Source organism: Dendrobates tinctorius, unplaced genomic scaffold (assembly GCF_039654945.1).
Source record: "Dendrobates tinctorius isolate UK_male_01 unplaced genomic scaffold, ASM3965494v1 ptg000140l, whole genome shotgun sequence".
Classification (NCBI taxonomy): domain Eukaryota; kingdom Metazoa; phylum Chordata; class Amphibia; order Anura; family Dendrobatidae; genus Dendrobates; species Dendrobates tinctorius.
In genome coordinates, this window is record NW_027361808.1 from 9,561,222 (window position 1) to 9,574,388 (window position 13,167).

Below are 13,167 nucleotides of genomic sequence, written 5' to 3' on the forward strand. Positions count from 1 at the left end.
TCTCCACGCTCCCGGTCCCAGTAAGCCTTTGCGAGCGATGACGTCCGTTCTCGCGGGATCGTGAAGTCTCACGGTCATTCGCGTGACGTCATCGCAAATGACCACGAGACGTTGCGATCCCGCGAGAACAGACGTCATCGCGGTAATTGTCGCAAAGGATTACTGGGACCGGGAGCGTGGAGAGAGGCGAGAAGGCTGCGCGGGACGTCGAAAGGTGAGAATAACAATATTTTTTTTTTATTATTATTTTTAACATTCTATCATTTACTATTGAGGCCTAATAGGCGGCCTTAATAGTAAAAAGTTGGTCACACTCGTCAAACACTATGTTTGACGAGTGTGACCAACCTGTCAATCAGTTCTCCCGCTTGCAAAATGCTAGTTTTTCCGCTGGAAAATCGCGGGAATTTAAAATGCGATTTTCCCGCGGAATGGAATTCTGGAATTCTCGCGGTAATTTCCGCGAGAGTTCCGCTACGTGTGAACCCAGCCTTAATGTTAGCTTCATTGGAAAAAAAACTGTGCTTTTCTTTCAAAAATAAGGAAATTTCTAAGTGACCCCTAAACTTTTGAACGGTAGTGTACGTCCTTCTAAAGAACCTAATAACTCTAAGATACAATATTGTTACGCTCCAGGAAGACGTCCAGGCCTCTCTTGAACACCTCGACTGAGCTCGCCATCACCACACCCTCAGGCAAGGAATTCCAGATTCTCACTGCCCTAACAGTAAAAAATCCTCTTCTATGTTGGTGGAAAAACCTTCTCTCCTCGAGACGCAGAGAATCCCATCTTGTGACCGTCACATTCATTGGTATAAACAGGAGAGATATTTGTATTGTCCCCTTATATACTTATACATGGTTATTAGATCGCCCCTCAGTCAGCTTTTTTCTAGACTAAATAATCCTAATTATGTTAATATCTCTGGGTAATGTAGTTCCCCCTTCCAGAGCCTTCTTCCAAGAGCATTAATTTTTTTATTTTTCCGTACACATAGTTGCATGAGCATTTGTTTTTCTGCACCTTTGAATTACATCATCTAATTTAGTATGCGATGTTGTGATGCACTGTATAGTGGGAAAAATATTGCGTAGTGCGTAAAAATTGTAAATAAAAGTGTAACTTCACATTTTGGGAGTAGGGGGGGTTGTTTACTATGTTCACTATACTGTAAAACTGACCTGGCATTATGATTCTCCAAGTCAGTATGGCCTTTTTGCTGTATTTAAGGCTAAGGGGACTCGAAGCTGCGATCATCATATCGGGGCATTCAGGGTTATTATTATTTTTTAGGTTGTAGCATAGCTGGGAAGGACTATGTTAAATCTCAACTCTGCAGTGTTTGATTAGAAGAACCTGCATGTTCAGGGAATTTGATCAGCCAAGATGTGAGTTGTAGCTGAAATAGAGACGCGCCGGGGTCTCTCTCTGAATCGACTGAATGAGGCAAATTAGAAGTAGCAGAGGCAAATGTGTTCGCTCGTGAATACTCAGACCATGGGCACCAGACTGGATGTGTCTTGGTGCTGAAGAGAGGCCAGATTTCCTACCTGAGAAGAGTCTGCATAGGCCATGTGCTGAGAACTGGGAGTATCATTGGTTATTATGGACAATAGCTGTTTTGTTGGACCGAACTAGGCTAGCTCTGCTGTGTATAAGTATCCATGTTCTGTTCTGTTTAGTTAGCACCTGGATAAGGCAAGGTTTTTCGGTTTATGACTTTGTTTTGGTGCTGTGTAGAGATGAGCGAACTTGTGAAAATGTTCTCAAATTCGTCATGAAAGTAGCCACATTTGGATTTATGTTTATACATGGTTATTAGATCACCCCTCAGTTGTCTTTTTTCTAGACTAAATAATCCTAATTTTGCTAATCTCTCTGGGTATTGTAGTTCCCCCATACTTTTTATTAATTTTGTTGCCCTCCTTTGTACTCGCTCTAGTTCCATTATATCCTTCCTCAGCACCGGTGCCCAAAACTGTACACAGTACTCAATGTGCGGTCTAACCAGGGATTTGTACAAAGGCAGTATAATGCTCTCATCATGTGTATCCAGACTTCTTTTAATGCACTCCATGATCCTGTTTTCCTTGGCAGCCACTGCCGGGCACTGGCTGCTCCAGGAAAGTTTATCATTAAAGGGAATCTGTCACCCATTTTTGTCATATGATGTAAAGATATCATTCAATTTAGTGTCACATAAGCATTATTCTCCTTCTCTCCCCCCCCCCTCGACTTGCTGTACGTATTGTGATCTGTGAATATTGCGATACTTCCGGGCCATAGAACGTAATGGCGTATGCCGGCACATGCGCAATAATGATTTTATGCTTTGCCCACAATTGGGCAAAGCATACTGCGCACGAGTGGGAGGACATTTCAATGCGCACGCTTGGCAACTCTACGGAATCTGTGATATTCACAGATCACAATACGTACAGCAAGCAGAGGAGGGGGGGAGAGAAGGAGAATAAGCCCCGCCCATCAAACCAGACCGCGGAGATTTACATACACCGCAGGAGAGCCAAAAAACGTATTCATACATCAAAGGGGGGAGTCAGGGGGTATCAAAAGTACTGCTATAATGCTTATGTGACACTAAATTGAATGATCTCTTTACATCATATCACAAAAAATGGGTGACAGATTCCCTTTAACTAAGATCCCCAAGTCCTTCTCCATGTCAGATTTACACAGTGGTTCCCAGTTCAGTGTGTAATGGTGATATTGATTCCTTCTTCCTATGTGTATAACCTTACATTTTTCATTGTTAAACCGCATCTGCCACCTTTCGACCCAAGTTTCCAACTTATCCAGATGCATCTGTAGCCGAATACTATCTTCTCTTGTATTGACTGCTTTGCATAGTTTTATATCATCTGCAAATATCAATATTTTACTGTGTAAACCTTCGACCAGATCGTTAATAAATATGTTGAAGAGAATAGGTCCCAACACTGACCCCTGCAGTACCCCACTGGTCACAGCGACCCAGTTAGAGAATATACCATTTATAACCACCCTTTGCTTTCTATCACTAAGCCAGTTACATACCCATTTACACACATTTTCCAACAGACTCAGCATTCTCATTTTGTGTACCAACCTCTTGTGTGGCACGGTATCAAACGCTTTGGAAAAATCAAGATATACCACGTCCAATGACTCATGTTATGAATGAGTCACCGTAGGAGGCAAAAACAGAAATACTAGCTAAGTCCAGAAAACCAGAGAAGTTGGCAGATATCGGATTGCAGACCCCTGAACCTATCAACAACAACTAGCAGTAGCCGTGGGGGGTTCCTACGGTGCCCTAGACCCCTCGATCACAGCCGGAGAACTACATAGCCTAAAGACAGAAAGGGAAATCTAAACTGCCCCAGAGCAGACCTCAAAACAATAGGCAGCCCCCAACATATAATGACGGTGAAGCAAGATGAAAAAACACTCACACAGATAGAAAGATAGGCTGAGCAAATGATGGGGCCCAAGCTAACTAAATAGGACAGGATAGAAAAGCTGCTGTCTGTAATCCGCCAAAACCCTATCAAAACAAGAGCCAAAAGACTGATAGGGAAAAAACCCTGAAGACGCTAGGCTTCAAAAAGACTATATCAGTACTCAGGTATCTTCTGAAGACAGAGCAAAAAGGAATTCAGCTCACCCCAGCAGGGAATGGCAGAAATCCAGAAAAACAAGGCAAAACAAAACCAAAACACAAATGCAAAAAGCAGAGCAGAAAACTTAGCTTTTGAGGAGCAGGAATCAGACTGGTCTCCTAGAATCCCTCTGAGAAATCACCAGCAAGGCAGAAGGGCGTCGGCTGCCTTATATCCAGTCAGCAATTCCAGTCACCCAGTCATCATCATCCTGCTCAGGTGCTTGGTAATCAGCCTCACTACCTTCCTTCACCAGAAGAGGGAGTTCATCAGACCTCAATGGTGAAGGGGAAAGTGAACTCACAACAGACTCACCTTGGTCCAGTCTATAGCTTACCTCTTCATAAAATCTGATTAGATTGGTTTGACAGGAGCGATTCCTCATAAACCCATGCTGATATGGAGTTAAACAGTTATTCTCATTGAGATAATCCAGAATAACATCCTTAAGAAACCCTTCAAATATTTTACCAGCAATAGAGATTAGACTTACTGGCTTATAGTTTCCAGGTTCACTTTTAGAGCTCTTATTTAGCAGGTTTCGCACCTCTTCTTTGGTTACATTGGTGACCCTTAATATTTTTCTCTCTGCATTTCACCCAGCATTTCATTTTTCACCATGAATACTTTGGAGAAGAAGGTGTTTAATATATTTGCTTTTTCCTCGTCATCTACAACCATTCTTTCCTCACAATTTTTGTAAGGGGGGCTTTCACTTATGATTCTTTTACTATTGATATAGTTGAAGAACAGTTTAGAATTAGTTTTACTCTCCTTAGCAATGTGCTTCTCTATTTCCTTTTTGACAGCTTTAACTAGTTTTTTTTGATAAAGTATTTTTCTCCCTATAGTTTTTTAGAGCTTCAACGGTGCCATCCTGCTTTAGTAGTTTAAATGCTTTCTTTTTACTGTTATTTGTCCCTCTTACTTCTTTGTTTAGCCACAATGGGTTTTTCCTATTTCTTGTCCTTTTATTCCCACAAGGTATAAACTGCTTACAGTGCCTATTTAGGATGTTCTTAAACATTTCCCATTTAGTATCTGTATTCTTATTTCTGAGGACATTGTCCCAGTCAACCAGACTAAGGGCATCTCTAAGCTGGTCAAACTTTGCCTTCCTAAAGTTCAGTGTTTTTGTGACTTACTGACAAGTCCCCCTAGCAAAAGACAAGTGAAACTGTACAATATTGTGGTCGTTATTTCCTAGATGCCCGACGACCTGCAGATTTGTTATTCTGTCAGGTCTATTAGATAGTATTAGGTCTAAAAGTGCTGCTCCTCTGGTTGGATTCTGCACCAATTGTGAAAGATAATTTTTCTCGGTTATTAGAAGAAATCTGTTGCCTTTATGGGTTTCACAATTCTCTGTTTCCCAGTTAATATCCGGGTAGTTAATGTCCCCCATAATAAGGACCTCATTATAGGTTGCAGCTTCATCTATCTGCCTTAGTAGTAAACTTTCCATGATTTCTGTTATATTTGGGGGTTTGTAACAGATCCCAATGAGACTTTTGTTACTATTTTTCCCTCCATGTATTTCAACCCAAATAGACTCGACATCCTCATTCCCTTTGCTAATAACCTTGACAAGACTTTACATAAAGACAAACCCTCCTCCTCTCCGATTTTTATGATTCTTTCTAAACAGACTGTAACCCATTAAGTTACTTGCCCAGTCATAGCTTTCATCTAACAATGTCTTGGCTATTTCCACTATGTCATATTTACCTGCAGATATTTCTGCCTCTAGTTCTTCCATCTTGTTTGTCAAGCTTCTGGCATTTGCGAGCATGCAGTTTAGAGGATTTTGTTTTGCTCCAATCTCCTCCCTTTTGATTTGTTTTAGAAATTTTCTTACCTCCCTTCTGAGTATGTTGTCTTGGGTCTTCTTTGCCACACCTTATATCCTTCATCAGTATGTTTCTGGCTTCATGTTTGAGTCTAATGTTTCTCTACCTGTCTCCTCTTCTAGTTTAACGCCCTCCTGATGAGTGTAGCGAGTCTTCTGGCAAATGTGTGTTTCTCAGGTTTGTTGAGGTGTAGTCTGACTCTAGCGAGGAGTCCGTCATACTAGTAACTCACACCATGGTCCAGGAACCTGAAGACGAGGTGGTGGATGAGAGAGCAACTGACCCAAGCTAACAGGAGGACATGCAGAGTGAGGACAGCAGCACATGGGGGTAGGGAGGCGTAGCACCCCAACAGGCAGGAAGAAGCAGTGTGATGGCCGCAGAGAGAAGGCAGGCAACTGTTCTCTGTAACACCAACATGATGGAAGTTGCCAGTTCAACTGTTAAGTCTTCCTGGGTCTGGTTGTTTTTTGAAGACTCTGCCGATAACCCCAAAAAGTCCATTTGCACCACCTGCTAGGCCGGCATCAGCAGGGGTAGCAAAACTACCAGCCTGACCACCACCAGCATGATCAGGCACATGGCAGCAAAGCACCCGACTTTGTGGGCCAAACCTCAGGGTCCAGGAACAGTGTCTGCGGTTGACACAACTGCTTCGTCCACTGTTGTGCATGCAAGCCAATCTCCTGTCCATGGTGCATGTGAAGATGTATTTTGCCCTGCACCTGTCATTGCACACACTTAACTAGCACCCTCAACAAGCACGTCCACGTACTTGTCCCAGTGCAGCGTTCAGTTGTCCATACCCCAGTCTTTGGAACGAAAGCGCCAATACGCAGCCAACGCGCCACAGGCCACACTACTAAATTCCAACATTTCGTGAATGCTTACGCTCGAAATGTTGCATTTTAGGCTCGTTGAGACTGAAGGTTTCCGCAACCTGATGGTGCCGCCCACTATTTCTCCCGGTGTGCCGTCTCCGCATTACACAAGCACGTGAGAAAAACCAAGAAAAAAACCCCGATATACAGTCCATATGATAAATATAATTAATGTTTTATTAGTATCACAGGTTAAAAAACAATTTAAAATCAATGTCAAATATATTATCCATTATGGCAGTATACTTAATAAGGATGCAATTGTCAAATTGTACATAGAAATATTAATGTGGATATCACAACAAGTATTTACGAATTAATACAAAAAAATTTTTTTTTTTTAAAATATCCAAAAAATTGTGCATGACCTTACATTTATCTCCATTAAACTTCAAATGCCATTTCTCAGAAAAAGCCTCTAGATTCCCTTAATTCCTCTATTGTATTAAATTATCATCCTCTGTGATGATTATAGTTGTTCATCTTAAATTCTATTCCATGTACCCTTTACATAGGTTAATAATAAATATTTTAAATAGGAGAGGGCCAAATCTTTAACTCTGTGGTACCCCACTCAAAACAGATTGTGTTCCATTTACACTTATGCCCTCTAGTTCTATTATTCTCATTTTATGTGCCAACCTTTTATGTAGCACCAAATTGATCTCCTTTGAAAAGTACAGATAGACAACATTCAAAACTAACCTGGTCAAAACTGAAACTTACCTTCTCATAGAGGATGATAGGATTAGTTTGACAAGACAGATCCATTATAAAAACCATGTTGATGTTTGGCTATATTTTTTCATTGAGATACTTCACAATAACATAACTTAGAAAACGTTACACTAATTTGATCACAATAGAGGCTAAATTATAGCCCTATGGTTTCCAGGCCCACCTTTTGAATATTAGCACTATATTTGCTATGTGTGTGTCTGAGCTTTCTGCGTTCTGCTGCAAGGATCTCCTTCCTACGCCTCCTTGATTAAATGGTCTTATGCCCTGTGGCATCCTTTCTACTAAAGTCCTGTGTCCTCTGATGTTAAAAGAGGAAATCTCATTTTCATATTGAATACATTGGGGGAAAAGTTTATGTCCTTGTTAGCATTGTCGGTTCTGGTTGCTTTTGGGTGTTATTCTCTTTGCTCAGTTCTGATCATGTTCACTCATGGTTACAGATTTGTTTTTTACTCTTTTGATACAAAACTGAGAGTCTGAGGAGATGGTATAGGCAGCAAGGTAGCGTCAACCCTTTAGGCTGGAGTCACACTAACCTGCGCAAAATGCGGTCAGTATTTTACATGCGTAATACGGATGACAGACCCCTAAATAGTGCTCCGTATGTCATCCGTAATCAAGGTGTGGTCGCGTATTTTGCGCATGTCAGCATCCGTATGTAATCCGTATACCATCCGTATGGCGAGATTTTCTCGCAGGCTTGCAAAATGGACATATAATGGAGCCCTATGACAGTTTTAATAAAGAAATGAAAGAATAGATATAGACACATAGAATGCATATATATATATTTATATATATATATGTATTCTATGTGTCTATATCTATTCTTTCGTTTCTTTATTAAAACTGTCAGTGTGAGTTTACTGTATAGCTCACTGAATTGCCGGCTTTGCTAAAAGGCACCGGGTGCGTATTTCTCGCAAGTCACATGTGTGGTCCGTGTGTAATCCGTATTTTTTGCGCACCCATAGACTTGCATTGGCATACTACGCTGACAATCGCAGCATGCTGCGATTGGCACGGAGCCTAGAATACGGATGAGAAATATATGGCTGGTGCGAGGGACCCCATAGAGAATCATTGGTCCGTGTGTAATGCGTGTTTTTTGCGCATCTTACGCGCCCGTATTCCTCGCCAGTGTGATTCCGGCCTTAGTCTCAGCCTTCTACTGGTACAATCTATAACCAATCGTCTTCTGTCACCTAATGTATTCAAAAAGAAGGGATTTTTACAGTCTTAACAAAAACCCAGTTGTTCTTTTACTTTTACAGGTATTGCTTTTATGATGTTCCTCAGTCAGTACATACAAAACCAGTCTGGAAAAACATAAATCCTGTGATTGATCATAAGCTGCATTTTCTTGCATTAAATGTTTCGAATGGACTCTTGAACTACCTACAAAAAAATGCATTGATTGTAGATCTCTGGGGACTTCAAGGTAAGATTTTTTTTTAATATACTATTGATTGCAGAACATAAAATAGTATATAGGAAGTGACGTTACGCTGATTAAAATGATACCTGGGTTGATGAAATCCGTCTTGTGGTTGCTGTTAAATTTTCATTTGGGAATCATGCTACTGGGTAGCCTAATTTTTTTTTTTTGTCTGCCACCGGCGCCATTTTAATCATTATTATTATTTTTTTTTTTAAATAAAAATATATGTCTATATAAAAATAAGGTGGATAATGTGCATATTTATCATGCTACAGTGCAGGCGCTACAACAACCACAAGACGGACTTCATCACCCCATTTATCATTTTAATCAGTCTAATGGTGCCAACCTGACAGTGTCTGTAATTTACTCAGCACAATCCTTCTGACAGGTTCACTTTAACTCTGCCTGCAGCAAATCAAGATTTACTACTACTGATATTTCCAATAGCACTGCTATATAAGATTTAATAATAAAATTAATAATATTGTGATATAACAGACAAATAACACCAGCATTTACAGTAGTGATAATACCGCCATGCTGTCTATTAAAAAAACATTCCCATCTATGCTTTGTATTAAATGTGTGTGTATATATGCATGTAATGTAGTGTGTGTATTAATACAGGGTTCCCCAACTCCAGTCCTCAAGGCCCACCAACAGGTCATGTTTTCAGGATTTCCTTAGTATTGCCAAGGTGATAATTGCATCACCTGTACAATACAAGGGAAACCCTGAAAACACGACCTGTTGGTGGGCCTTGAAGACTGGCGTTGGGGAACCCTGTATTAATATATGCGCCTATCACTGCCTTCTTTGGGATCTCACTGCCTTCTTTGGGATCCATTGCTGTTCTGCTCCATTTCCCAGTGAATTTACTGTAATTCCATCTAGGCCTTTAAATCTATGCGTGATCTGAAAGTGGCTTTTACAATGTACAGTGGGGAAAAAAGTATTTAGTCAGCCACCAAATGTGCAAGTTCTCACACTTAAAAAGATGAGAGAGACCTGTAATTTACATCATAGGTAGACCACAGCTATGAGAGTCAAAAAGAGAAAACAAATTCAGAAAATCAACTTGTCTGATTGTACAAGATTTATTTTTCAAATTATGGTGGAAAATAAGTATTTGGTCATTAACAAAAGTTCATCTCAATATTTTGTTATATATTCTTTGTTGGCAATGACAGAGGTCAAACGTTTTCCCTAAGTCATCACAATGTTGGCACACACTGTTGGTGGTATGTTGGCCCATTCTTCCATGCAGTTCTCCTCTAGAGCAGTGATGTTTTGGTCCTGTCACTGGGCAACACAACTTTCAAATCCCTCCAAAGGTTTTCTATGGGGTTGAGATTTGGCTAGGCCACCCCAGGACCTTCATATGCTTCTTACGAAGCCACTCATTTGTTGCCCTGGCAGTGTACTTGGGATCATTATCATGCAGAAAGACACATCCACATTTCATATTCAAAGCCGTGCTGACGGAAGGAGGTTTGCACTCAAAATCTCACGATACATGGCCCCATTCATTCTTTGTACACAGCTCAGTCTTCCTGGTCCCTTTGCAGAGAAACAGCCCGAAAGCATGATGTTGCCACCCCCATGCTTCACAGTAGGTATGGTGTTCTTTGGATGCAACGCAGCATTCTATCTCCTGCAAACATGACGAGTTTTGTTTCTACCAAACAGTTCTACTTTGTTTTCATTAGACCATATGACATTCTCCCAATATGCTTTTGGATAATCTACATGGTCTCTAGCAAACTTCAGACGGGCCCGGACATGTACTGGCTTAAGCAGCTGGACACGTCTGGCACTGCAGGATCTGAGTTCCTGCCGGCATAGTGTGTTAATGATGGTGGCCTTTGTTATGGTGGTCCCAGCTCTATGCAGACCATTCACTAGATCCCTCCATGTGGTACTGGGATTTTTGCTCACCATTCTTTTGATCACTTTGACCCCATGGGGTGAGATCTTGCATGGAGCCACAGATCGAGAAAGATTATCAGTGGTCTTGTATGTCTTCCACTTCTTATTATTTCTCCCACAGTTGATTTCATCACACCAAGCTGCTTGCTTTTGCAGATTCAATCTTCCCTGCCTGGTGCAGGGCTACAATTTTGTTTCTGGTGTCTTTTGAGAGCTCTTTGGTCTTCACCATAGTGGAGTTTGGAGTGTTACTGTTTGGACAGGTGTCTTTTATACTGATAACAAGTTAAAACAGGTGCCATTACTACAGGTAATGAGTGGAGGACAGAGGAGCCTCTTAAAGAAGAAGTTACATGTCTTTGAGAGCCAGAAATCTTGCATGTTTTTCGGTGACCAAATACTTATTTTCCACCATAATTTGAAAAATAAATCTTGTCAAATTAGACAAAGTGATTTTCTGGATTTGTTTTCTCATTTTGACTCTCATAGTTGTGGTCTACCTATGATATCAATTACAGGCCTCTCTCATCTTTTTAAGTACTTGCACAATTGGTGGCTGACTAAATACTTTTTTCCCCACTGTAAATATAACGAGCGTCAGAACAAGGCTCCATTGGCATACATTGTAAAAGTCATTTCTGGGTCATGCATCGAGTTAACCGACTAGTCGAAATTGCTGTAAAGTAACTGAGAAGCGGAACAGAATAGTGTTGGATCTCAGAGAAAGTGGCGGTAGGCAAGTATATTAATATACTTACACTACACACCATACATATATGTAATAAAAATATATATATAGATTAGAGGATTCTTGACCTAAAACATTTGTACTAGTGTAAGGAGGAAGACCGGGCTGCGGGTACCTGTGCGGAGCCGGGTCCGGAACTGTTGAGGCTGCGTCCCTTGTTTCCTGGGGGAAGGAAAAAAGGACCGGACTAGTGCTCTGACCCAGAAGCTGCAGGCACGATCAAAAGTGAAAGCGCGCTTAGCGTCGGTCAGTTTCCCGCCAGCAGTGAGAGGGGCAAGGTGCATGCACAGCGTGCTCCACAAGGTGCGCAGCCGGGCCGAGACAAAACGGGGCCGGCCATACGCCAGGACGCTGCCGGAGCCTACCGCAGTAACAGGGAGCGAGCTGGGAGCCCTGTTCAGCTGAGCACTGCACGTAAGCTTAAGAGCCAGGGCAAGGTACAGGACTGTTTGTTGCTGCCCACATTGCCGGACGCTGCCACACCATTCGACCAGCACGCTGACAGTATTGTGGCCTTGCCTGCATTGGCCGCTGCCACTTATGGACTAGGGTTCCAGTGGAAGGTACCAGACACAGACCACTGCCGCTAGATGACAGACCACTGTTACCAGCAGGACCTTCTTGGACAAGCACCGCACCAGCAGTTGTTGGCACTACTGACTTTCAAGCAGCATATACAGTCAGAGGAACTTCTGACAGGATAAGTGTACAAAAGAACTATTGTTACTTTGTTCATTATCTCTGCATATCCTTTGCGTTGGTCTGCTCCTATCACCAAAATGTACCTTTCAGGTTATCCCTCAACTACCCTCACTAGTCTTCCCTTCTTTTGAGGTCCATACCGTCAGACTCTACACCCCCTTCTCCATGCGAGTGGCGGTGGTGTATCATCCTCCCGGCCCCTTCCATCAGTTCCTGGATCATTTTGTCACTTGACTTCCACATTTTCTCTCCTGTGACATCCCTACCCTCATCATGGGAGATTTCAACATCCCCATTGCTCTTCCCCTCTCCCCATCTGCGACTCACCTTTTATCCCTAACCTCCTCGTTTGGCCTTTCGCAGCTTATTAATTCTCCAACACATGAAGACAGAAACTCCCTCGACTTGGTCTTCTCTCGGCTTTGTGCAGTGGATGATTTTGCAAACTCCCCTCTCCCGCTCTCTGACCACAATCTTCTTTCATTCTCTATCAAGAACTGCCAGGCTGCTCAGGTCACCCCCACTGTCCATACTTAGAGAAACATACAGGCCATTAACACCCAGAAACTTATGAAGAACTTGCAGTCTTCATTGGCCCCTATCTCCTCCCTCTCATGTCCTGATTCTGCACTGAAGCATTACAATGAAACACTTCAAAGTGCCCTGGATGAATTTGCACCCCCTATAAATAGAACACCACAACACAGACGGCGACAACCCTGGCACATCCTGCAAACACGTTTCCTGCAGCGGTGCTCCAGGTGCGCCGAACGTCTGTGGAGAAAATCCAATCTACACAAAGATTTCATCCATTATAAGTTTATGCTTAGAACAAACAACACTGCCCTTCATCTCGCCAAACAAGCCTATTTCAACACCCTCATCACCTCCCTGTCCAATAACCCGAAATGTCTCTTTGACACTTTTCATTCTCTACTCAACCCAAGAGTACAGGCCCCAACCACGGAGCTCTGAGCTGACGATCTGGCCAATTACTTCAAAGAAAAAATTCACCAGATTCAACAGGAAATTATCTGCCAATCACCTCATACCATGCAATGTCCTCCCTCCCCCACTGCATCTAGCTCACTCTCTGATTTTGAACCAGTCACAGAAGAAGTAAGCAAGCTCCTTGCATCTTCTCGCCCAACCACTTGCATCAGTGACCCATTTCCGTTACATCTCATCCAGTCCCTTTCCCCTGCTGTCACC

The 13,167-nt window shown here is 42.2% G+C and overlaps 1 protein-coding gene across 1 annotated transcript in view; it reads left to right on the plus strand.

Annotated features, from left to right (window-relative positions):
- Nucleotides 1-13,167, plus strand: part of LOC141049002 (kinesin-like protein KIF28) — a 327,138-nt gene that overhangs the window by 273,355 nt on the left and 40,616 nt on the right. The window contains exon 19 of the mRNA XM_073545091.1: nucleotides 8,407-8,573. Coding sequence (XP_073401192.1) covers nucleotides 8,407-8,573 — 167 coding nt within the window. The remainder of the gene's footprint in view (nucleotides 1-8,406; nucleotides 8,574-13,167) is intronic.